This window comes from Crocodylus porosus, unplaced genomic scaffold, assembly GCF_001723895.1.
Source record: "Crocodylus porosus isolate Cpor-Errol unplaced genomic scaffold, CroPor_comp1, whole genome shotgun sequence".
NCBI lineage: Eukaryota > Metazoa > Chordata > Crocodylia > Crocodylidae > Crocodylus > Crocodylus porosus.
The window spans coordinates 3,106,723-3,131,064 of NW_017728934.1; the positions used below are offsets into that span (position 1 = coordinate 3,106,723).

The window sequence follows — 24,342 nt, forward strand, 5'->3', positions numbered from 1 at the left end:
TTTCACAGTAGGCAGGGTCAGAAGGGACCTGAGCAGATTATCAATCTGACCCCCTACCATGGTAGGAAAGAGAACTGGGGTCAAATGAGCCCGGCAAGGTGTTCATCCAGCCTCCTCTTAGGAGGGTAGAAGCCAGCACCAGTTCAGTTCTGCAGCCCTCACCCCTATTTAGTCTAAGTGCCTTTCAGTCCTCTTCCATCTCACAGGCAGAGAACTGAAGCCCATGTACATTAAACAGTTTGCTCAGGAAAACTGGAGCAAAGTCAGAAATCGAGCCCATATCACCAGAGTCCCAGCCTAGTAACTTGTCCTCCCTACCAGCCTTCCCTACTTATGCAGCTATCCTTATTTCCTGTTATACTCCCCTTTTTGCTCACTGTTCTGTGTCTCTTATGATTGCCCATGTGTCTTCCTTTTATTTCTCTGGTAGGCTAGAGATGTTAACCTACTAACGATGCTAACAGAATTAGTAGTTACTTTTTATATATGGTATCCGTGGCACATGCTTTCTTTATATTAACTTATTTGTAATAATGTACAGTATTTGGTACCCAATCTATGAATGTGTATTCAATTACAAAGGGTCAATTTTGTTCTGGATTTCATTCCAAAATATCTTCATTAATAAAGTCTGTAATTTGGATTTGCATGGCTTACTTTTGACCCAACAGATTCCATCTCATACTTAGAGATTCCTTTGGAAAGGTTTTGTCCCAGCCCATGCTTTCAGGCAAAGCTGACACAGCAGTCTTGCTAAAGCTAGGGAAGTAATTAACTGGGGCAAGAGAGAAACTGCACCTGCAGTTATCAAGCACAGGATATCACTTTACACATGTGGAACTAAGTAAGTAAACACAGGGATAATTGGCCATGTTAATCTTCAGCCAAGACAGAACAGAGTAGCACAGAGGCTGGCTAAACAAGCAGGAACATTCCCCTATGCTTGGACTTTAGTATAGTTACAGGGCATGGAGTCTTATTTTCCCCAAAGCGTCCTCCCAGCTGTGCCAGAGACTCCAAGAAGATCTTTGAGTGTTATGTGGGCAGCAAAATCAATACTAATATGGGTAGCAGACTAAAAAGCCTAAAGCGGTCGCACCTTTTGCAAAGAGAAGAGGAAGCTGAACTGAGATTATTTCTCACTGAACAGGTACTGGTGATTTTTCAGCTTTTTTTTCCTTCCCATGATTCCATTCTACAACAAAAAAGTGTTGGGAGTCCTCTGGAGATTAGAGAAATGCCTGTTCAAGTAAGAGTTCTGTTTGATATTATGTAGTTACTATGCGACTTGTATCACAGGATGCCTTTTTATGGGTGTGCAATCCTTTCTTTGGAGTAGATACAATAGAGAGTCATTAAACTTAATGACTAGTCTCTGGACTGAAGCATAGATATGCTAAGGAGGGTGGGTGGAGCTGGGAAAAGTTATCCTCCAGCTTGTCTGTGGGGGGCTCAGAGAGTAGGGAGAAAAAAACAGCAGCAGGACAAAGGAATCGGGTATTGCAAGGAGTCCTATACATTCAGGAGATTCACTCAGACAGGAACAGAAATTCTGGGCAAGAGAGGGAAGGGGATGCGCTTTAGCTCTGGGCCCAACCAAGATCCAAGAGGGCCAAAGTTGGTAGGACTCCATAAGTCAGAGCCATAGACAATGCATAGGGGCGTTACAGGGGGCACAAGAGTGCTGGTGCCCCCCCTGACAGTGAGTGCTCCAGCTGGAAGGGGAGGCACAGAGAGTGCTTGTGCCCCCCCCCTAAAATTGGCTCTGGTGGTGGAAGTGCCAGTGGTGGAAGCGCTGGCACTTCCACCACTGTGCCGCATGCAGAAGTGCTGGCACTTTCGGTGCCACTGTGGGGGAGACTGCTGGGGCACTCCCTCTGGTTGCCAGCTGGTCACTAGGGACCACCCCCCAGTCATGTCCTGCTGGTACTCCCCCAAATATGGGAGGCATGATATGGTCAGAGCCCAAGCCATGGACAGCCCAGAAGGATCCTGGGTCACCTCGGCCCAAAGAAGTCTGTAAAACAGTAAAGGAGCTGAGGCAAGGGATTATATTATTTATTATTTTTGTCTAGATCTGTACATTTCTTTTGCTACTAAGTGCAGAACAATGGTGTTTTGGAACCCTGTGCAAAGCCTGAATGTTATGTGTTGCATCTATCATACGCCCCTAGAGAGACAAACTAAAACAGATATTTCCTACCTCCTGTGGGGTTTTGAGTTTCAGCAGCTGCTGGAAAGGCTTCTGGAAAAGGTGCCTATTTATTTATTTTTTAGATTTATATATGTCAACCTTCTCAAACCAGGCTCAGGATGGATTACAATAAAAGATACAAAAAATGTAGAAACAGAATGAGATATTAAAATAAAGAACATACAAGTTTTCTTAGGATGGTGTTATTTCAGGGTCTAAACAATAGATCTGGGGATCTCTTTGTCAAGAGGGCTGCCAAACACAAGGTTCACAGCCAGATTGCTTTGCCTCGAGGCCCAAAGTTAGTGACTGTGGTTATACTCCTGCCAGTCCCAGCAGCCTAAGGCAACAAAGGACTCAGGGCTTGGACCTGGTCCCAATAGTCTTTTCAACCGAGAGAGTGCGGAAAAGGTACATTATAGATTGTTCTAGCTATGAAGAAAAGAAATGTGACTGAGAAATGTGAAACCTATTTGTGAACCCCTGCAAGCCATGAGCCTCCAGTCTAAGGACTCCCAGTGCAAATCATCTGCTCTGAACGCATTTGAAAACAGAAAGGCAAACATCAGAAAAACAAGTTGGCTTTCCGATTTGTGATAACCACCAGTCAAAAATTCAGATGCTAGGGTGGGGAAAGGATCCTGATGGGAAAGTTTTGCAGTGGAAGACAGCAATTGGTTCTACCACTTTGCTTGATTCAGTCAATCCCACTCAGCCCTGATTATTAATATGTTTATGTTTTCAGAAGTAGCCTCCTTTTCAGCATGTTTCTGCTTTTGGGAACCCAACCTGGCACACTGTCAGTCTTTTCTTCTCTCTCCTTGGAGTTGATGGGATGTGCGGGGACTTGGTCCCTCTGGCCATCCAGCCACTCGCAGCCAGATTGGAAGCTATATACAATAATGGTAGTTGACCAAATATCCCACAACCAAAGATAACCATAAGTTCTTCTGACTGAATACCTGTCATTTGGAGAGACACGGACAGCTAATTAAAGAAGGCATACCCTATAGACAGAATCACTGATAGTATAGCTCTAAGGCTATTATTATATAACCTATACCCCTGCATGCCTACAACCTATACCCCTGCAGATATCCTTAGATTCTATGGATATGAACATATATTCACTCCTGCTGGTTCCTGAGGATGCCCTGAAACCATGGCACAGGTGTCACATCTTATGCCTTTTTATCTTTTCTAGTGTGAAATCATGCAATCCTCCAGCTGTTAAACTGGACTCTGCACTCCCAAAGCCAGTGTCTTGACTATGCTCATGTAACAGGCCCGACTGGCTTCAATGCCTGTGATTCTTTCCTCTGGGAGCTTGAGAGTAGCAACGAGTATACAGACCAGATAGTTGTTTCAAACCAAAGCATTATTTAGTATTTTGCAGTAGTAACAAAACATTTAGAGAGGAAAAAGGAATTGTAAAAACAAGAACGATCTAAATACTTATACACTTTATATGACCAATGATATACCACCATCCAGATCTCTTGACGGTAACGCAGACAGATATAGTTTTCTTCAGACAGACAGAAGATGCCCATTAAGTCTTCATCCTGACTCCCTAATCATATACTGTGTATAACAACTGCAGAGAGCAAGAGATCCTCTCTGGCCTGCCCAAATTTCTTTGTTATTTTCACTTCTGGCTTTTTACCCTTTGATGAACTAGTTTTGCAGGTTGGCTGGGGAGAAAGTAAAATCTTCAAAACTAACAGTAGGGCACTGTCCTCTAGCAGCTCTGAAGTGTTTGTTTAGGGCAAAGTTATCTTGGGCAATGTTTTTGCATCCCTACTCCTATCAAACTGATCTAAAGTATACAAAATGATATCATAAACTGCTATAATCTGGTCACCACAGCATTCGTGGACAATTAGGGAGTAACTTCAGTTCTATTCAAGGGGCATAGGGTTGATTTTAACCAGCTACACTGAGGTAAAGCTATGGGACACTTTGTATCCCCTAAGATTGTACAGAGTTAACTTTCCATGCAACTACATACCTATTTTGCAGTTTTGACAGAAATGCTAAACCTTTCTTCCCCGTGGTTCAGGTCAGGTTTTACAGCCCCCACTGAAACTTGTGCTTTTGTGGCTCCACTGCTATTGGCCGCAAGCTAGCTAGATTGCAATCCTGCCTCTGGATTGCTGTGCAGCACTAGTCCAAGGAAGGCAGAGGGGGTTATGCAGGAGGAGGCATGGCAGAACAGGGGCATGAATGTTAATGTGGAGGAACCATGGGGGCTCTGGAGAGACTGGGCATTTAAAGCTGATAAATAGAAGGAAGCTAACATCCCAAACCTTGGTTGGGAAGTGGGCAGGGACCATGGGGCAATGAGGATGTCCCATTCCTCCAAAGGTCCTTGCTGCTGGTAATGGTCTGTGCTTCTGCCAGCTGTTACGGCAGATAACTTTCCAATAAGGGGTGTCTACCATGTCTCAGAACCTGAAAAGCTCCACTCTCAGGGTGAGACAGCACGGCATGCATGGGGGAAAGAAGAAAGCCCAGATGTGGTACTGTTTTAGCTTGCTTTCTTCCTTCAAGCTTGACAGCTGTGTTTCTGGTTGGCTCCTCATACCAGTTCCCTCTTCCCTGAACTCAGATGGTGGTGGGGAACCTTCCACAAACAGACCAGGCTCCGGAGTATTTGTTCAATGTGCTGGTGGCTTACATGCAGCTCTGGCTTCTCAAATCCTCCTGCTGGCAAACTTAGGCAAAGCAGCACATGGTCCCTGGTCCGCCACTGCTGAGCACCAATTTCTTTCACATGTGCACGGATCCACAGGCATCTCCCTTGCAAGATTTTGGGCCCAAGGATAGAGCAGGATGGGTAACCCTAGCTGAATCTCAGCTCTGCCACCCCCTACAGTACAGTTCTACCTGGTGGAGGTGCTTTTTTCTGTACTTCTTTTTAAACCAATTGGATCAAGGATTTTGAGTTTTGTGGGACACCTGCTTTTGGATCTGAGGCTGAACTAGGCAATCTGAATAGCAGGGTAAAGAGCTCAGTTCTGTGCAAACAGCCACCCATAGGACCAGAGCCCAGGGCATAGCAACTTCCAGCTTGTGGAACAAACATAGTTCCTATACCCTCTCACTGGTTTCTATGCTATGAAGACACCACTTTATTTATCCAGCTTTGACCTAAAAGGACAGTCCTCTCCCAAATTCACGCCATCTGCTTTAATGCTCGTGATCCCCCATAATGACACTCTCTGTTAAATACTGTGGGCTTCTGCAGGTTATACAGAGCTGAATATTCTCAGCATCTTGCAAGATAAAGCCTTAAATGAGTAACTGGTGTCATTTGTGTTTCGCAATTTGAAGAACTCAGATGAGAATTTCCTTCATTTATGTTCTGAGCTAATGTTGAAGTGTTGCCATTAAATGAGTTTCCAGTAGAAATGTTGGCAAGAAGGCTGCTGTTGTGAATGTCCCTGTGGTACAGTGCACTGTGGTAAAGATACTCCAGTTATAATGTTCTCTGTAAATTATGTCTGTAGGTTGGGATCCTGTTGGCTCAGACTCCGTAGGGGCCAGGTGGTGACCGCACTGGTCTAGAGACAAAAGGAATCAAAACTCGTGGCAGAGGAACATCTTTTATTAGAGCAACTAGGCAGGCAAGGTTCTTTGGGTAGATGAGATATCTTTTATCAGACCAGCTGAGTAGTTGGAAAAAAGTTCTTAGCAAGCTTTTGGGTGCAGTCACCCTTCTTCAGGCACGGGGAGTCTCTGCTGGGCTGAGACTCCAAGGAATGAGAGATGCTAAAAGCGGGGCAGGATGTCAGTGAGAAGGTAAATAGGGAGAAATTAGAAAGACAAAAGCAGAGAGGGGAGGGGAAAGGCTAAAGGGAGACATTACAGTGATAGACTACAAGGTGGAAAAGAGGCTGTCTGTGAAGAAAGAAATAGCTGGAGATCAGGGACACAGGAATAGGAGAAGCTCAAAGCGTGAGAGGATGTAGTGAAAATATAACTAGGTAGAGTGCAGAAACAAAAAGGGAGGGGGAAACAGGGGCGGGGGGAAGGCCAGAGGGAAATATTACAGAGGTAATAAAACAGGGTAAGAAAGAGGCTCTCAAAGAAGAAGGAAATAGCAGGAAATCAGGGAGACAAAAGAAAGAAAAGGAGGGGATGGGAGGGGAGAAAAGAGGAACATTAGAGGTCAGGCCAGGCAGGCACCTGTTGATCAGATGTCAGGCAGCGAAAAGAGGTTTCTTCCGTCTCTGCAATGTCTCCCTTTAGCCGTTGCTCCCCCTGCTCCCTCCCCCTCCCTTCTCTGCTTTACCTTTTGTCTTTCTAATCTCTACCGATCTACCTTCTCACCGACCTCCTGCCACACTTAGCGTCGCTCAGTCCTTGGGAGTCTCAGACCAGCAGCGGCTCCCCGTGCCTGAAGAAGGGCGGCTGCGCCCCAGAGTTTGCCAAGAACTTCTCCCCAACAACTCAGGTGGTCTAATAAAAGAGATCACATCTACCCAAAGAGCCTTGCCTGCCTGTGTCCTTAGACCAACACGGCGACAACCAAGAACCCAGCATTACAGCGAGTAGTTTCTGCACAAGCACGTCTGTACAGGGGCTAGAGGAAGATGCCCGGTTCTGGCTCCGGTTCGGACGGAGGGTGCAGGTGTGGACTCGGGGCTCTCAGCACCTCTCCGGCCCGGACACGCGTTACAGCCGGGGGCCACCTGGAGTAGTATCACGCGACGGGCACGGGCAGGAGCCGGCCACTGAAACAAGACCCACGTGCGGCAGAGTTCAAACGCGCCTGCGCAGTGCAGGACCCTGACATGTAGTAACCACGGCAACAAGACCGCTCTGGGGGTCACGTGGCACGATGGGCGGTGCGGCGCGCGCTGACGGAGCCCGGGTCACGTGGCGTGAACGGCTGCCGGCCTGTGACGCCATCAGCGGGCGCCGGGCCCGTTCCCCGCTGCGGGTGCGGTGCGGGCTGAGGTGTGTCCGCGGGCGGGAGCCGGGGGGTGTGCCCGTCAGGGGAGGAGGGCTGTGCTCGCCCGGCGGCGGGGTGCCCGCTGTTCTGCCTGCGGAGGCTCCTCTGGCCGCCCAGGCTGGTCCCCGCCGGCCTCCTGGGCCGGGGCAGGTGCTGCCTTTGTCCCGGGACGGCTGGTGCCTGGGTTTATCCCGGAGCAGAGATCCCGGGATTGGCCCGTGCCGACATGGCCCTTTCCACACAGGCTCGGCTCACCATCGTAGAGGACAGTCCGGTTTTCTGCTACTCTGTCCTCTCTTGATGGGAAACCCAGCGCCTTTAAGTCTATTTCAAGAGAAATCGAGGACATAACGGCGTCCGGTTTCGTATCAATAGAGGACAACCGGGCTGTCCTCTATGATGGCCACCCTAGCCATCGCTTTCATGCCAGAAACCTGGCATGAACCTTCAGATGCTGTCCTGGGATTAACTGTTCGTGCCCTTTTGTCCTGTGAAGCTCCTGGGACAGCAGGCACGGGCATCCGAACAGCAGCACATTGAGCCCGGATGAAACAGTTTGCCCCTCGACAAGTGGCGTCTGTTTGTGGCCTGCGTGTTGGAGGCGCCCTGCGCTCCTCGTAAAGTAAGACTGCTCTCTCTGCTCGCAGGGAGCTGAGGCGCCTCCTGCTCCCTGTGCTATGCTGCTGACGCTATGGCTCCGAAAGATATCATGACTAACTCGCATGCCAAGTCCATCCTCAACGCGATGAATTCTCTACGGAAGAGCAATACTCTGTGTGACGTGACGCTGCGCGTGGAGCAGAAGGATTTCCCAGCCCATCGGATTGTGTTGGCTGCTTGCAGTGATTACTTCTGCGCGATGTTCACCAGCGAGGTAGGCAAGGCAGTTGTCACAAAAGGACTTTGGATCCGTGTCTGTCACGGGTGTGGCTTGTGCCTCAAAACCTCCAACTGGGCAACCAGGGGGTTGTTGAGAGAGAGTGCTCAAGAGACAGGAATTTCCACCTTGCTAATGTAGGTCTATTCAGCAGATAGCACATGCTCCCATACCTAGAAATGCACTAGTTACTTTGCAAGTGAGTCTTCCTCCCTATCCTTGATATTAGACAATTCAGGGTCTCATCGGGGCATACTTTAGTTGTCCAGCGGTTTAGTAATCCAGTGGCCTTTTGTTCCCAAACTTTTTTTATGCCTTTTTAGTTCCATATTTATTATTTTCACCATGACTGTTGCAAAGACTACTGGTCATTTTATAGGTTATTTGCCTAATTGAGTTTTCACTGTTGGTTATCTTTCTAAAATCCTGTCTGCATAGACACACCCAGGCTGTTATACTTTTCTTATCACACTTTTTTTCCTCTTTCTGAGCATCTTCTTACTGTCCTTGACAAAGTTTCTACATTTACAAAGCGTGCAGCTGTTTTGCTCAGCTTTGACTAGCTAGTGTGTTTTTAGCAAGCTTGCTGAAGTTTAGCAGTGCCTTGCAGAAGTGGCAACTAGCAGTTTTCTATGGTTTCATGGCCATCAGTCTCCTGCTCTACCAAAATCTGGTGCTTGCTCCATCCAACTCTTGAAAGCAAAATCCTTTCTAGAACCAAGAACATGCATCTTGAAGGGTTAGATTTTATTCTGTGTATTATGTAGCCAAGTGCGATCCAATTCTACCTGTTTCAAGTGCCAGAAAAATGTCACTGTGCACACTTGTAATGGTCTGAAGGCTAAGATGACAGACTAAGTCAGAAGAAACTGTGAGCAAGAAGAGGATCCGTCCACTTCTTGTGTTAACTGTTCCTCAGAAGGAGAGTACAATAAGATCATATACAGATCATGTATATTCTAATAGGTAGAATAAGATCTGGCTCTGACTACTCAGGATATTGAACACCTAAGGACTCAAAGCTTTCAAACAAAAAGCATTCCCCCAGTGGTCTTGTCATCCAGCAGTCTTTCTGATCATGGTATTTGCATCACAACAGTAATTAAAGATTCCAAATGGGATTATTATTCTATTATGTTAAGTGCTGTGTAACCAGAAACAGTGCCTAGAGAGTTTGCAACCTAAATAAACAAGAGTGAGAGAGAGCTGGGTAGGCAGCCAGTCCAGAGATGAGTTGCATCTCATTTAATATCATAGAGCAGGTCAGTAGCAGAACCAAGAATATAATATTGATCCCCTGAACCCTAGTGTAGTGCAGTCTTGATTAAGAACTGTTGGTTTATATTAGCCCACACTAGCGGTGCCAGATCTAGCACCTATGCTGCATCTGTGTGTGGCTGATCTTTGGGCCAAATCTGTCTAGCACAGTGGTTTTCAACCTTTTTTCATTTGTGAACCCCTTTGGAAATTTTGAATGGAGGCGTGGACCTTTCTGAATTTTAAGTGTGGTATTCACTTGCTTTTGATCATAGTTCTCTTTCACGGACCTCCTAGATATAGTCTGCAGACCACAGGTTGAAAACCACTGGTCCCTAGCAGACCAGCCCTGTTTTACCCATCTGGCCCACAGGGCTGGGTGAGTTTGACATTCGCAGTTTACACTAAGGACATGTTCTTGTTCCAAGTCAGGGGCGGGCAAAGTCCGGGCTAGATCAGGCCTGCAGCAGATTCCATTTCCTAGCAGCCCCTGGGCCACGTTGCTGCGACTGGTTTCCATGGAGACCCTAGGAGCAGCAGGGCCATGACGGTGTGGGACCAGGGTTTCTATGGAGATTGGCCCCAGCAGCCTCCCTGCCCAGCTGTGCCCACTGCCAGTGCTGCTGGGGCCGGTCTCTATGGAAAGCCTGGCCTCGCATTGTCACAGCCCCTCAGCAACTTGGACAGAGGCTGCTGGGAAATGGAGTCCAGCTGCTGGCTGGATCTACCATTTTTCCCACCCCTGATCTAAGCAGTAAAATGACTTTGGCAGAGCTACAGCTAACATTGATTCAGACGGGTAAATCTAAAGCTATGGGTGACTGATTCAGACAATGTGGTAGCAAATGGGAAAAATAGAGAAGGTAAAGGAAGAGATCATAAAATTGGGTTTTTTAAATTATCTTTGTGGCTTCTTCCACAGAAAAACAAAAGGTATCTTTGGTTTCCGAATAACTTCTCAATTACTAGGGAGAGAAGAGGCATGAGCAACTGGAGATTCAGACAGTCTACCTGAAATCTTTCTGGAGATACTCGTTTTCCTAATCTTAGCCAGTGAACAAAGCTGCCAGCTAGAGGTCTGCTTTTATGGACGTATGCCATATTTTTCTCGTACCTAGTCATAATGGAGAAATGATTGGAGTGTGTTAGTTTCTATAAGCAGGTCCAAGAAAAGCTTCTATTTACCCTGTATTTTTTGGTCTTCGTGATTTTAAATTTTGCTTTATTATCTCTACAAAAACTGAAATGGCTTTTATGAAGTATGTCTGTATTGATGGGTATAGAGAACATAAAGGAAACAATGAAGTGAGTTTGATTGTTGAATGTTTAGGCTTTACATCTCCATCTACCAACAGCTGAGGCATGGACATAGACTCTCTCCACTTCAGCCCCTAGCTCTTTCTCAGTGCATGTGACCACAGGAATCGCATCTAGCAAACTCAAATCCCGGGGGCCTAATTGAGAGTCCCAATAAAGGGGAACAGGGGCAGTGATTTGTGTGTGCTAGGAGTTAGGTTGTGATTGTCAGTTTTTACTCCTTTGTGTGCCGGCTTTAAATCTCCAAATTTTAGTGCCTGTGATAATAGTTGTTTATAGCTGTTTCAAGGACTGAAAAGTGCTTCTGACCCTTGCCTCCTTTTGTCCTTCTGTGTCACTTAAAGGTTTTACATGTTCTTTGTTCATCTTAGAGTTTTGCTTTTCTGTTTGGAACCCCAGTCTCAGAGGCCTGCCAAGTAAGATATGCCAATACCATGTGTTTATGGAAAAAAACTTCCTCCAAGAGAGATGCTTGCTAAACCCCAAGCTGTGTGGTGATAGCAAATGCACTGTTCAGGTAACAGGGGTTATGTTTGGTAACTGTCTCAGTCAGCTCTGGTTTTGTGTGCTGATAGGTAGGTCCATAGATATAACTCTAAATAGTGGTTTTGCAGATTTCACTGAAACCATGAGAACAGCGTTGTCCATGATTGCTGCAATTGCTGGGAAATCCGGCACTGGCCACAATTTCCCGTGAAATCAACCGGGGAAAAAAGTCAGTAGTGAGGTAGACTGAGTGAAGGTGCCCTCTGCCAATCAACAGTGAGGGGCAGGGCAAAGAAAGCTGTAGTGAGGTAGTAGTAAGGGATGCGACCATGGTGAAATGCCCACAAAATCTGTGTGCTGTAAGTGGGCCATGAAAAACTCATTGTCTCTCCATAACTTAGGTTTTTAGTTATGTCTCTCCAGTCATCTGGGAGAACTCAGTGTGACTGATTATGAAGTAGATTGATTGGCATAACAAGGGCTTTCATCTAAGTCAAGGGTGGGCAAAATGCAGCCTGGGGCCAGATGCGGCCTGCCAGGCCATCCTATCTGGCCCACAGGGCCCCTAAAAATTTAGAAAATTTATATTAATCTGCCCTGGGCTGCCTGTCATGCGGCCCTCGATGGCTTGCCGAAACTCAGTAAGTGGCCCTCTGCCCAAAATAACTGCCTGCCCCTGATCTAAGTATTTTGTATATTAGTTACAATCACAACTTGCCAGTGTCCTAGAGAAGTGCTAGGGGCTGGGGTGGTGCTAAGGTGCACAGTTGACAGCCCAGAGATTACAAGTTTGAGGTCGCAGCATAAGCGCTTCCAACTTATACTTACCTGGCAGGGGAAATATCCTGACCATGGTGGTGGCAAAGGAACTACCCTGACCAATGTAATGCAATTAAAATGGCACTGTGTAGTGGAGGGTGCACCCTTGTCTGCTTGCAGACGGGACTCCCTTCGAGAGCCTCATAGTTAGCTTCCTGCCGGCCAGCCTCCAGTAGGAGGATTTCAGGTATACACCAACTTTATGGAAATGGGAGATTTCTCCCTAGCTTGCTACTGCAGCCATACAGCTGAGGGCAAGTGTAATTTGGGAATGCAAATCCTAAGCCTCCAGGCTTGGGCTTGCATGTAGGAGGCCTGCCAAAAGATTTGGAAGTATCTGAAGCTCCAGGCTGAACAGTTTGGGGTGGAGAATACTTGCTTGTTGTAGGGTCACGTATAGGTCTTGAACGATTCAAAAGATTTGGAACTGATTTGTCTGATCTGGCTAATTTGACCTGAATTTGACATGAAAAAATTTTCCTTTTAGGAAAAAAAAAATTTTTTTTAAATTCATGGCTCAGCCCTGTCAGGTTCCGACTAATCTGTGGATTCTGCTAAATACCTTGTCACAACGGCATGTAAAACAAAAGAAAGGGAAGCTTTTCAACTCTTGGAAAGTTGGGAATTTCTTTGCTTGCTCACAACATGAGTTTCTAGTCCGCAATATCTACTTAAACTTTGGCTGCTTTGTGTTGAAGGCCAATAATCAGGTCATACCTTGGGTCGCTTTTGTCTCAGCTCTGTGCTAGCCATCAGTAATTCGCCACCGTGGAGAACTGTCTAAATGCAATTACTGTGCCTCTGATTTTTCCATCCTTCGCCCTCTTTTGAGTTTAATGTTTACTTTAATTTTTTTTTCAATCCTGTGTTAATATTGATTTATTTCCTGTTCTGTTTTTCCAGGAGGCAGAGAAGCCATTGATTGCATGCTGAATCCCTGGCTGTTGATAACTGCCTTTTTTTGCATAGAGTAAGGGAACTGAATTAACTCTTCAGTTTCCTTGTAGAATTGTTACTTGCAACGAAAACTGAAAAGTCACTTCAGCAAATGCATCCCCACTTTTGGTTTTGCCCTGGGATTTCTGTGCTTGTTTCTGAAGAGCATATTATAACTTCTAAGGATGCTTTAAGAGCTGATCACTGCCTCCACTCCTGAAAAACTAGATAGTTCAATGAAGATAAAGTACAGGCAACCCCCACTTAGCACTCTTAACACTGAGCATTAAGTAAAACCAAAAGTATATGACGACTCAAGATGGTGACCACAGTTGTTTTTAGTGATCCAAGATGGCAGCCGCAAGCGGTATAACAAAAGTCACTGAGCCAGGGGGCAGGCAATTATTTTGGGTAGAGAGCCACTTACTGAGCTTTGGCAAGCCTTCGAGGGCCGCATGATAGGCAGCCAGGGGCAGATAAATATTAATTTTCTAAATTTTTTAGGGGCCCTGCAGGCCAGATAGAATGGCCTGGCAAGCCGCATTTTGCCCACCCCTGCCTGAGCGCTAAGTGAAATCAGGTATCAATTTCAAATGAGCATTATAGCGAAATAGCACTAAGTGAAACGGTGTTAAGTGGGGGTTGCCTGTACTCTATCTAATAGTACTCTCTAGGAACTGTTTTGCTTCCCTGGGAGAATGTGTAGAAACATCCTTCTCCTGAAAATAAACAGCTTCTGATTCTGTTCAGGTTTTCATGAGGATGTCTGCTAGAGCTTGCAAGTCATGTGCCTTAAAGGCCCTGCTGGCCAGCATTCATCTGTCATATGGCAGTTTTTCTCTGTTCTTCTCTGCAAAGTGAAACTAGAGGGGGGTTTTTAATGTATGTGTTGTACCCAGTGTTTGGATCAGTGAAAGCAATGCACAAAAAATAAGTGGTGATGGTGGTGGTTCCAGAGTCTTGGGCTGGCCTTTTGGAAAAGCCCTATTTCATGCAAAGCGTGGGACATATTGCTGTAAGGGCTGTTGGCAGTGATGCTTGATACCTCTCTTGCAGCAGCATCCTGCCTCAGCTCTCACAAGTTTGGAATACAGGATGAAGGTATTGATTTTACTCTATCCAGTCATAGCAAATTATTTAATTTAATCTTTTACAAGAGAAGCTCATATGTTCATATTGCTAATTACAAGAACTCTGACCATAGGTTTCTAAGCCCTGCTCTAAGGGAATTCCTTCCTCTTATGCTTTTTCCCTTTTATATGCACTGAAAAGGCAGAGCGCTACTGCAGCCTTTGAAGGGTCATATTTTCAGATCCTAGTCAGCAGCATAATTGGCTTTTCAGGCAGTCTTTGAAAACCATTGTCATCTCCTTCTAATTTGCAGCTTTCAGAGAAAGATAAACCCTATGTGGATATACAAGGGTTGACAGCTTCAACTATGGAAATCCTACTGGACTTTGTATATACAGAAACAGTTCACGTGACAGTAGAAAATGTCCAGGAATTGCTCCCAGCAGCATGTCTCCTTCAGCTGAAAGGTAATTACAAAGCATATACCCATGTAAATTGGACTATAGCTGCCATTTAGACCTTTGGGCAGTCTGGCCTTTTATAAATAAAAGAGAGAATGTGTATGGCAGAATATTTATAGGTTGCTGCTGTGCTGTTTCCAGGCTCCTGTCTCTGTGTATTTAAACTATTTGATAATTGCTTGCTTAAGTTCATATTTGTGCACTTCTTTCGTAGTCATAGAGGAGTTCACAGCTGTGGAAGTGAAGTATTATAATTAAACAAATTGTTGTTCCAGGCTTATCTCTTTTTCTCGGGTCACTTACAGGGTGAGACTCCCTTTTGAGTTTTGGGTTTTTTGGTTGGTTTTTTTTTTTTTTTAAATAATGTCACTTCATATGTGTAAATTAGGGGTGCACCAATAAAGATTTTCTTAGCCAATGCTGATGGCCAATTATTAACCAACCATGTCAGCCAATATGCAGCCCAACAGCTTGGAGAGCAGCGTTTGGCTGGTAAGTTTGTTGTGGGGGAGGGGGGGGGCATGGGAGAGAGAAGGAGCATGGGGGTTGCTGATTGAGGCCCCCACATTCAGGGAGGGAGTGGGGCTGGGGCAGGGGCATGTGCTGCCAGCCAGGGCAGTGAATGGGCTCCTGGCATGGGTTGTTGAGTGGAGCTGAGAGCCGCTTGTCTGGGGGTGGAGGGAAGGAGGAGCCCCCTGCCACTGCTCACACCCCCATGGAAGGCATGTGCCCTCCGGATTTGTGTGCTGGGCGAGGGCAGGCTATGGGCTCAGGGCCAGGGGCTGTGCTAGTTATTCCCTGGTGGGGCTGGGCTGGGATTGTGCTTGGGGCAGGCAGCAGTGCTGGGAGGGGTGGCTACAGCAAATTTTGAAGTAGCTATAGCCCACCCTATATCCACCCCTGCTGCTGGCTGAGCAGCACCTGCCCCTGCCCCACCCCCTCTCTCACCATGGGGACCTTGATTGGCCCCATACCCCTTCCCTCCAGTAGACTTACTGGGTGGACGTTCCCCTCCAACCTGCCCAGCTGCAATCCTAGTTGCATCCGTGATGCAGCTGCACACTTGCACATGGCATTTATCAGTGACATTATTGGCTACACGGGCCAAAAATGCCGATTGCCAACAATGTTAATTTTTCTTTTGTCAGTGCTGATCCAATATGCCACCAATGTATCAGTGCACCTCTAATGTACATACAGTAGTTAGTGTCATAAATGTGCTGCTTTGTTTTCCTGCTCCTTTAAGAAATGTTTGTTCTTCCACATATATTTTGTTTTTAAGTGTGATTCCTAGGTTGGGGTTTTTGTTAATAGATTAGAACTTGTTTTTCCAAGACAGTGACTGGAGAGAAATATAGGAGTTTGCTCACTTATTTTATTTCTTTATAGGTGTGAAGCAAGCTTGTTGTGAGTTTTTGGAAAGCCAGCTGGATCCATCGAACTGTTTGGGCATCCGGGATTTTGCTGAGACACACAACTGTGTTGATCTAATGCAGGCTGCAGAGGTCTTCAGCCAGAAACATTTCCCAGAGGTGGTTCAGCATGAAGAATTTATCCTCTTAAACCAGGAAGAGGTAGAAAAGCTCATCAAATGTGATGAAATTCAGGTAAAAATCAAAGGGACTGTTCCAGTATAAATCAATGAAAGCAAAATGCTTAAACTAATCAAATCAAAGATAGCCATGATTCCTCGGCTCTCTTTGGTTGCCTAGTTATGCTCTTGGAAAGGCCTTCTGCGTCTGAATGTCGTCCTGACATCTGCTTCCTGCTGTTATCAGCTGCATAGTCTGAAGCTGATGTGTAGATCACAGCTTCCCCTCTGCAGGAATATTTCTATCATTAGAAAGCTAGTGCAACATGGAGAATGAAGCCCTGCTTTCCCACTGGTCACTGTAGTAATCATTAACTGCAGTTCTGCAAAATGGACCCAAACTAGTGACGGGCAGCATGGCAAGTACAGTAGCTATAGGCTGTTTCTGTTTGAATTATAGCTGACCTAGGTTTTTCCTAGTGCTTGGTAACCAATGGGTTAAAACCTCTAGTGAAGAGAGAAGCATCCAGTGATGGCAAATGGATAGTGATTGTAGGCTCCATTCTTACTTTTTTCCACTTGATTCTGTACAGCCAAGCCATATCTTGCTCTGTTTTGCTTTACCTTTCCCTAGGGGTGGAACATAACCTGAAGGGAAGTCCCTCCATAGCATCGCAGATGCTTGTGCAGCTGGTTTAATTTGCTCTGAGATCAATGTACAAATCCTATAATTTGTCTTTACTATTCTCTAGATATCATTAATAAACTAATCATTTGGATTAATTGCAGGTTCTTAATCCAGCTGCATTTTGGGATCTGTGTTAAGCTAGCTTTTCCTGGGGTTATGTACTCTTCTGATTTGAAGTCTAGATTCTTTTCTGTTGTCTCCCTCCCCTGTTGCTTACATCTGATTTGAGAGGAGAACTCACAAATAGGTGGGCTTTCCAGGTGGCAGAGAGTTTCCTGTTAGATGGCTTATTTATGAAGAAGTCTATCACAGCTAATAACCCCTCAGAGGTTCCTGTTCTCAGAGCATTTCCTCTTTGCCTTATTCTTTAAAGAAGCTTTCAGAATCATGGAGACAGGTTGCATTGGTGCCCAGTGTTTGTGTGTTAGTAATATGTATTGTACAGCAGTGCTTCTCAAAGTATCTGATGTGGTGGACAGGCATTTTTTTTTTTTTCCAGTGGGCCAGGGACCGGTGACTGGTTCAGCCGGTGGCAGCAACTGTGTGTAACAGCGCTACACAAATGTGCGACCAGTGTTTCTTTCTCTTTCCTCACCTCGCACAACTTGACATCACCTGGAGTGTTGGAACATATGAACTGTGGCAATATGACATCTCAATGCTATGCTTTTGAAAATATATTTCTTTCTTTCCTGGCAACTCTGCGGACCGGCAACCGGTGTCTCATGGACTGGCACCGGTCTGCGGACCACCGCTTTGAGAAGCACTGTTGTACAGGATTTAATTTCTTACATTGGTCAGCAGCACTACGGGTATGTGTATAATCCCCATAAACATCAAATTCTCCTACAATTTGGAAACAGTGAAAAGCAGTACAATATAGGGAAGCCATGCTTTGTTTCTAGAGAGAGCACTACTTGGAACTGATTATTTACTAGATTCGGGCAAGTCTTGTGGGAAAGCAGATTTCTTAATGAGAACTAAAGAAAAACATTCCAGAATAGAAGAAGCGTTTTTCAAATTGTGTTTACACAGGATGGTGGGAGTATCCTCATCAGATTGTGATGCAGCATAGAGATACCTAAGCTAGCTATAAACAAATTAGTTGACAGAGCAAATTTAGTGATGTGTAGCCTGTAGCTAGATAGCTTGGGTGTCAGAGGCAAGCTTGTTCAAAGATAGCTCCAATATCTCCATGTGCCAGTGCATTGTGCAATATAGACATGCCCCTGAAAGCAATTTGTGGATGTTTAGGCCTTTGTGCTGTACCAATTCTTGCAATATTGTTGCATATGAAATTAGATCCATTTTTTTTATGATCCATGTAAGTGAAATAAAAAGAGCAGTTCAGATGGAGATGGGAAGTGGATTAAGAGGAGGGTGCATGTTAGTCCTAGTGCATTCCCCTTGCTGCGATTTTATACAGCCACATGAGGAATATTAGTAAGGAAGGAGGGTGGTCAAGTGAGCTCTGATTCTTTCTGTCTCTCAGACTTGCCTTCACTCTCATGAGAGGGTACAAATTACCTTCTCAGGTTAAGTCAGGAGTACAGGATACCACCATAAGGACCTAAAGTGTTAGTAAACAGTAGGATGGCTAATGTTATTATAAAGGTGCTAAGAAGGAACCTGAAAGAGTTGAATTTTACTTCGGTACTGGAAAAAGTAGTCAAAGAAATGTATTAGACACGTTTAGAGAAGCTTAAAATTATAGAGACAAACCAACTTGTTTTCAGTAATATTAGAGGTGTTTATGCCCTGTTTTACTTATTTAGGGAATTTTGGGGAAAAAAAAGAATCTGAAGAACTGCTGGTATCCTGTTGGGCTTTAAGGCTTTAGTAAATTTCTCATGAGCAAAATAAGAAGTAAAGTCCTGTAGCAGATAAAAAGCCAGCTTGAGAAAGGAAGCAAAGTACTTCCTCTCTCAAGCTGGCTGTATCTGCTGAAGTGAAGCCATGAGGAGCCAGCTCTAGATATGTGTAGCACTATAGCATGCTACAGTATAGTGATCTGACGAGGTGAGGTTAGTGGGAGGCCAGTCAGTGGTGACATAGTGGGTCTGATTAGTCAGCGATGAAGCTGTGAGTTTGTGAGGCTCCAGAAGGACCACCCATGCAAAGAAAATGAGCTACACAGTAGGAAATGAAGTTGAATGTGGAGAAATGTGCATATGGCCTGAACTCTTCCATTCAGTGACCATTACCTTGTGTTGCTGGGTTCCAAACTAGTTGTGATGTCTTTAGTAGGCAGTAGAAACAAATGTGGGTGTCACCTCAGTTAAGATGCTATGCAGGGGTTTAAGAGCCACTGAAAGAAAAAACGTGTTGACATGTCCTGACCTCATTCAGTTTTGCACATCACATTCAGTTTTGCACATCACAAATCCAGCAAAGATCAGTAATGAGTACAGAATGTTTAGAATGGAGATGTACAGGGGGGGATGAGAGAGGCTAGATGCACTGAGTTTACAAAAGAAAGAGAGAAATGAGAAATGAGAGAGAATTCTAAAATGCTGACTTGAAGTGAGCTGGTAGATATCTTTGCCCCAAAATGTAAGTGTAAGAGACCACCTGAAATTACAATGTGGCAAATGTAAATTGATGTAAACTGCATAATTAACCTATATCATTCACTGCTGCACAGTGCTAGTCAGTGGCAGGGTTGGGGGAGCTTCTGGCTAGACTAGATAATTTACCAGACACATGAGCTGGAAGACTCTATCTACCAAACAAAGTATCTCTTTCTATCCCCTTACATGCCAGTTTAACTTTACTTAGTGACATATCGGCTGTCTCGGGGAATTCCCATCCAAACCCATAAAACATGAAATTAAAATAAAACTTTCCAGCAGTCCTTTCTTCTTTCCTATTACCTGCACTACTTTTGCTAATACCTGCAAAAGGCATTGACTTCCATCTGTATGAAGTACAGAACAGCTATGTGCTTTCTCCTAGTGTTTGCAGAGTGGGGTGTTAGATAGCAGTAGTGCCCGCTTTGCCATTGAAGATCCAAAATGTCCTGATCTCCACCAAGGACATACAAGTCTGAACAGACAGAGGTGTAAAGTGTCATGGAGAAGTTGCAGCTTATAGTATTTATGATGATGAGAGCTATGTGTCTATAAGTTACTTGCTTGTTCTCTAGTACAGAAATAATTGTTTATCTTTAACAGTATCCTTTGAACTTTAGGTGTGAAGTCACAATTTAAATACTGTAGTTACTCAAATATAAGATGAGCCTGAACAGAAGACAACCTCCAATAACTAGATTCTATAGATGGAAAATCTATAAATTGGTTATAATTTTCCAGGTATAGAATCTAAGTATTGGAGAGTAGTCTTGAATCCCCCACCCCCCACTGCTGTAGCAGGGAAAGCAGGGCCGGAGGAGTCAAGATGGTCCCTTTGTCCTCTGCCCTGCCCACTTCTCCTTGCAGCCTTCCTGCACCCTTTCCTCCCGCCTTCAACTGCCCAGTCTCTGCTTCTCACTTCTTTCCCCCCCCACCTTGCACAGTTAGATGCTGCTTGGGCTGCTCTATCCTGTCTCCCCCCCAGAGCACAGCACATGGAGCACAACAGCAGATCCCACCAGGGATCAGACTCCATTTTCCAGCAGCCCCTGCCCATGTTGCCACAGCCAGTTTCCATGGAGACCCCATCAGCAGCATTGCTGTGACAGCATGGGTCCTGGGTTTCCATGGAGACCGGCCCCAGCAGTGCTGGCAGGGTGCACAGCTGGGTGGTGAGCTGCTCTGGGGCTGGGATCTTGCAGCAATGACAGCGTGGTCCAGAGCCAGGACAGAGCTGTGATCTAGGGCATGTGGGCTACAGATAGCTCTGCCCCAGCTTTGCACCACACTATAACTGCTGCTGAGGTCTCCATGCTGCACAGTGACTTCCCTGTACTGTTTTCTACTGTATAGATCTGTTTGGGAGAAGTAAAAGGAGAGTTTAGACATGCATAACAGTTAGCCTGTTCCAAATGTGGTTTAAACCCAAAGTGGACAGACTTACCTGCCAATTAAACCAGTGTAAAGTCAGTGGGAATGGTTCAAAAGTATACCTGGAAAAATCAGGTTTTCTTTTGACCTATTGGATTTTGATTTGTTCCATGTTATGTGCACACGCTAAGTGTTCTGTGACATGGCCCTCTGGGCAGCCTACAATGCAGCACTCTTCACCTCCCCCACTCCTGTAAGTGGCTTCTCTGGGACACAGGTTGAACTCTACTGCCCTTAGGGCCAGCGGTTACATTTGGTCTTTCTCCCCATTTCATGTCCCCTACTTGGGATCAAGGGTGGGAACATTACTGCTGCCAGCACTCCACTGCTCATGAAGGCACACTCCCATTCCTTGGGCTGCTGCCTGGCAGCTTGTTGTGGTCGGCAGCTTGCCATAGCACTTGCCATAGTCAGTGACAATTTCAGCACCGTTTCGAGGAACACCTGCTTCAACCTATTTAGATACCACAATGTCTGCTCCAGCCTTATGTCAGGCACACCAACAGCTGAAGACGGGAAGATTTGTTCTACCTACTCACCATTTGGAACAATGAAGAAAGCTAGTGGGCACTCCAGTCAAGCCACCATAATCAGGCCATGTATGAGGTCATTGTTGTGCAGATGGCAGCTTGGGGACACTGCTAGGACTCGCTGCAGCACAAGGTCAAGACCACAACCTCCAAGTTGAGTTACAGGAGGGCACGAGATGCCAGTTGTGTTTCTGGCACCTGTCAGATCACCACTACATATCACGAGGAGCTGCTGTAAACTCTGCTGGGGACTAACTCCATTCAGCCCTGTTACACCCTGGTTGTGGCCAACCACATGCACTCTAGTGCCAACCAAGATGATGATGAGATGGGGAGATGACCCCCGCCACTAGTCTGCCATTACCAAGGGACCAGAGAAGCCAAGGTGCACAGCAGGATTCGCCCACACTACTTTTGGGTAAGGAAATGGAACCCTACCTCACTTGTGCACAGGACAGCGAGGACAAGATCAACACAGAGTGGGCCTACTCCATTCCCTCAGCATCACCCTAAGACTTGGCAAAGTCTCCCCAGCACACAGCTGCTTATTGCTTTGCCATCCCCTTCGTGCTCTGCAGCACAGCCTCAGGTACCCACAGCAGCATTGCAGCCTTCCTCCCACTGGCCTGCTACCAGTGGCTGAGACATGTGCCAAGGAGCCCTGGTGTCATCTGTCCCTAGAAGGTTTTGGTGACCCACTGTGGTGCCATGGTACATTGTAAAATACAGGGCCAGCATGACTGGGTGGGGAGGGAGGTGAATTTTGCAGCTACCAGGGCTGCCTCAGTTCCCCTGTGAACCTGCAAACTGTGTCTCAATTTCCCCTTTTGGGGGCAGTGTGTTAACAAAGGGTCCCACTGCAAGCCATTCTGCAACTTTAATTGCATGCTTTTCAGTGGCTCACTTTTTGAGAGAGCTTTTAAATGACTTGTTTAGTGTTATGGCCCACTTCACAACTCATCTATGCTATATGCTGATAACCAGCCTTCCCCTCCCACCCCGCCCCCCACACACACTGTTGACTGAATATCCAGGAATTCAGATGAAGGCCCAGACAAGGGTGAGAGTAGAAGGGGGAGTGATGGGGCAATCTTGGCCCCGCCCCAAATACCAACCCACCCCCTTTTTGCTTGCAGCTCTCCCATCCCCACATACCTGCCACTCGCAGGTTGGGGACATCCTGCTGTTCACCATGGGATCTGTTCAGGACAAGAGACCACTCTTCTGCTCCTCTCCACCAGTCTCCTGGCAGGCATGTAAGTAGAACCTTGAATGGGGAAATGTAAATTACTGATTAGTGAGATTGGCAGCCTTACGTTATTACCTAGTAGCAAGCAGGAGGGAAGGGGAGTCGAGGTGAGAAGAGAAATCCTGTGTGGTGAATGAGCATTTCAGTGCACAACCCTGCCCCTCCTCCCCACCACCTTCCTCCCGTGCCTCTTAGGTTTCAGATTCCTGGTGGTGGTAGACAGGTTGACAGTCCTTGGACACTCTTGAGGACTGGGGGATAGGGGTGGAGACCATGTGGATGTTTGAATATTTAGGCTTCCCATTGATGTGAACAAATTCCCCAAGGCAGTCCTTCATTAGTGAGGTCTAGAATGGGCGAAGAAAGTGCCTGGGACTGGTCAGCCTGAGCACTGGCTACCCAATTGGCAAAGCATCAGGCAGCATTGGTGAGGAGCAGGCATGCCATGCGGTGAGACCCTTGGATTACAGCGATCTGTGGCAGTGCGTCTGATCCTGCGTGTGGGTATGAGTTGGGGAAGACAACCCTTAGCAGAGCACTATTCCAGAGCTAGGTCGATGGGTGCTTTAATCTCAACCCAGTTGCCCCACAAGAGATACTGGTACCAGTTGCAGGCAGCCTGATAGTCTACACCTTGTGTTGAAAAGGCTTATTCTCTTCTCTTTAAACTCTTTTCACTCAAGGGAATTGACCAACAATCATTCTCAAGCAGGGAAACAGCATAGAGGCATGGGATGTCCTGTGTCATGTAGAACAGTGTATTTTAGTCCATGGTCAGTCTTACCAGGGAGGTAACAGGAAAAAAAGTCGTAGTTTTGCAATGGTAAGTAAAATCAAGTATGGACAGTGAGAGGCTACCCCAGGAAGTGCTGCACATCTCAGTCCACAGTGCTTGCCCTGGAAAGGTTCGAAGAGAAGGGTTAGTGGGAAAAGATAGCAGTGCACAGGCTGGTCAGAGGAAGCACGTGGCATCATGAACTTAGTCCTGGCAGCCAGGAATGAGAGCCAGCAGGCAGTCCCTACAAGTGGTGTTGGGAGGTCTTCATCTTTATCTCTAAAGTCGGGAGTTTGCAATGAATGCCTGTTCCTCTGATCTTTTTTCTAGGGCCAGCACTTACAGTCTCCCCTGGACCCAACAGCAGTTCAAGGCCGCAACACAAAAGGGTAGCCCAGCACTGGAGGCAGCCAGCTTAGAACAAAACTGAAGATGTTAGCAGCCCTTGTCAACCTCCCAGCTGAGGGCTGCTGGTGTAGATGAGTGGAGGGGGCTCATGGAATAATTCCAGCAGCACTGTGCCCAGGCTGCTACTTAAGGGGGAATCTCAGCTGAGCGCCTCCCCCATAAAAGATGAGGACCCCCCCCCCCCGTAAGATTTGAAAACCATAACCTGGGTGGGTCTCCGATCAGGTTGCTCCTTCACTTAGGTGGGCTTGTTAATCAACTGGTTTAATTTTTTTGCAGAGCCCCCATTTCCCCCCAAAGAGTAAAAGTGTAATTCGAACCTTGACTGTGCCTGCCTGATCCAGAGGCCCAGGCCAGGTGCACGTCAGTGTTCCAAGCCCAGGGGCATGTGGACACCATCACTTGGGCTATGGATGGAGCAAAGCACGCCACGTGCTCAGCCAGAGAACATTCAGTAGGGGATGAGAACCAGGCCCAGCTGGCAGCTTCCATCAAGGTGCACACAGAGCATCCTGGATGCTGCCTGCACTGCATCACTCAGCAGTTGCTGACACCTTCCCATTGCTGGTGGCAGCAGCATTCCCTGGCATCCCTTCTGTTTCCCATGACCTACAGGCACCGGTGCAGCTCTCCTCTCCTAGGGCAAGAGAAACCAGTCCTTACACCCAGCAATCCAGTGCCAGGATACTGTTCTTTCCAGGCACTTCGGGCAGGCCTCAGCCTCCCTGCGCCACTGCGGTAGTGGCAGTGTGCATGAGTGGGGATGCCTGAGCCAAGTCCAG

General features: G+C 46.4%; 1 protein-coding gene and 1 long non-coding RNA gene across 4 annotated transcripts in view; both read left to right on the top strand.

Annotated features, from left to right (window-relative positions):
• Window positions 1-7,076: 7,076 nt before the first annotated feature.
• The window catches only part of KLHL12 (kelch like family member 12), a 41,830-nt gene continuing 24,564 nt past the window's right edge, over window positions 7,077-24,342 (top strand). Inside the window, exons 1-4 of one of the 2 annotated variants that reach the window (XM_019546302.1) lie at window positions 7,077-7,159; window positions 7,802-8,028; window positions 14,231-14,384; window positions 15,768-15,985. In XM_019546302.1, coding sequence (XP_019401847.1) covers window positions 7,846-8,028; window positions 14,231-14,384; window positions 15,768-15,985 — 555 coding nt within the window. In that variant the 5' untranslated portion in view covers window positions 7,077-7,159; window positions 7,802-7,845. Of the gene's footprint in view, window positions 7,160-7,650; window positions 8,029-14,230; window positions 14,385-15,767; window positions 15,986-24,342 lie in introns of both variants that reach the window. The other variant, XM_019546301.1, reaches the window with a different exon arrangement.
• LOC109317564 lies at window positions 20,425-23,951 on the top strand. Of its 2 annotated transcripts, none has more exons than XR_002103069.1 (3): window positions 20,425-21,717; window positions 22,265-22,384; window positions 23,483-23,951. It is a non-coding gene; the product is annotated as an uncharacterized LOC109317564 (long non-coding RNA). The 2 variants fall into 2 exon arrangements; XR_002103070.1 differs by having other exon boundaries at window positions 20,425-21,546.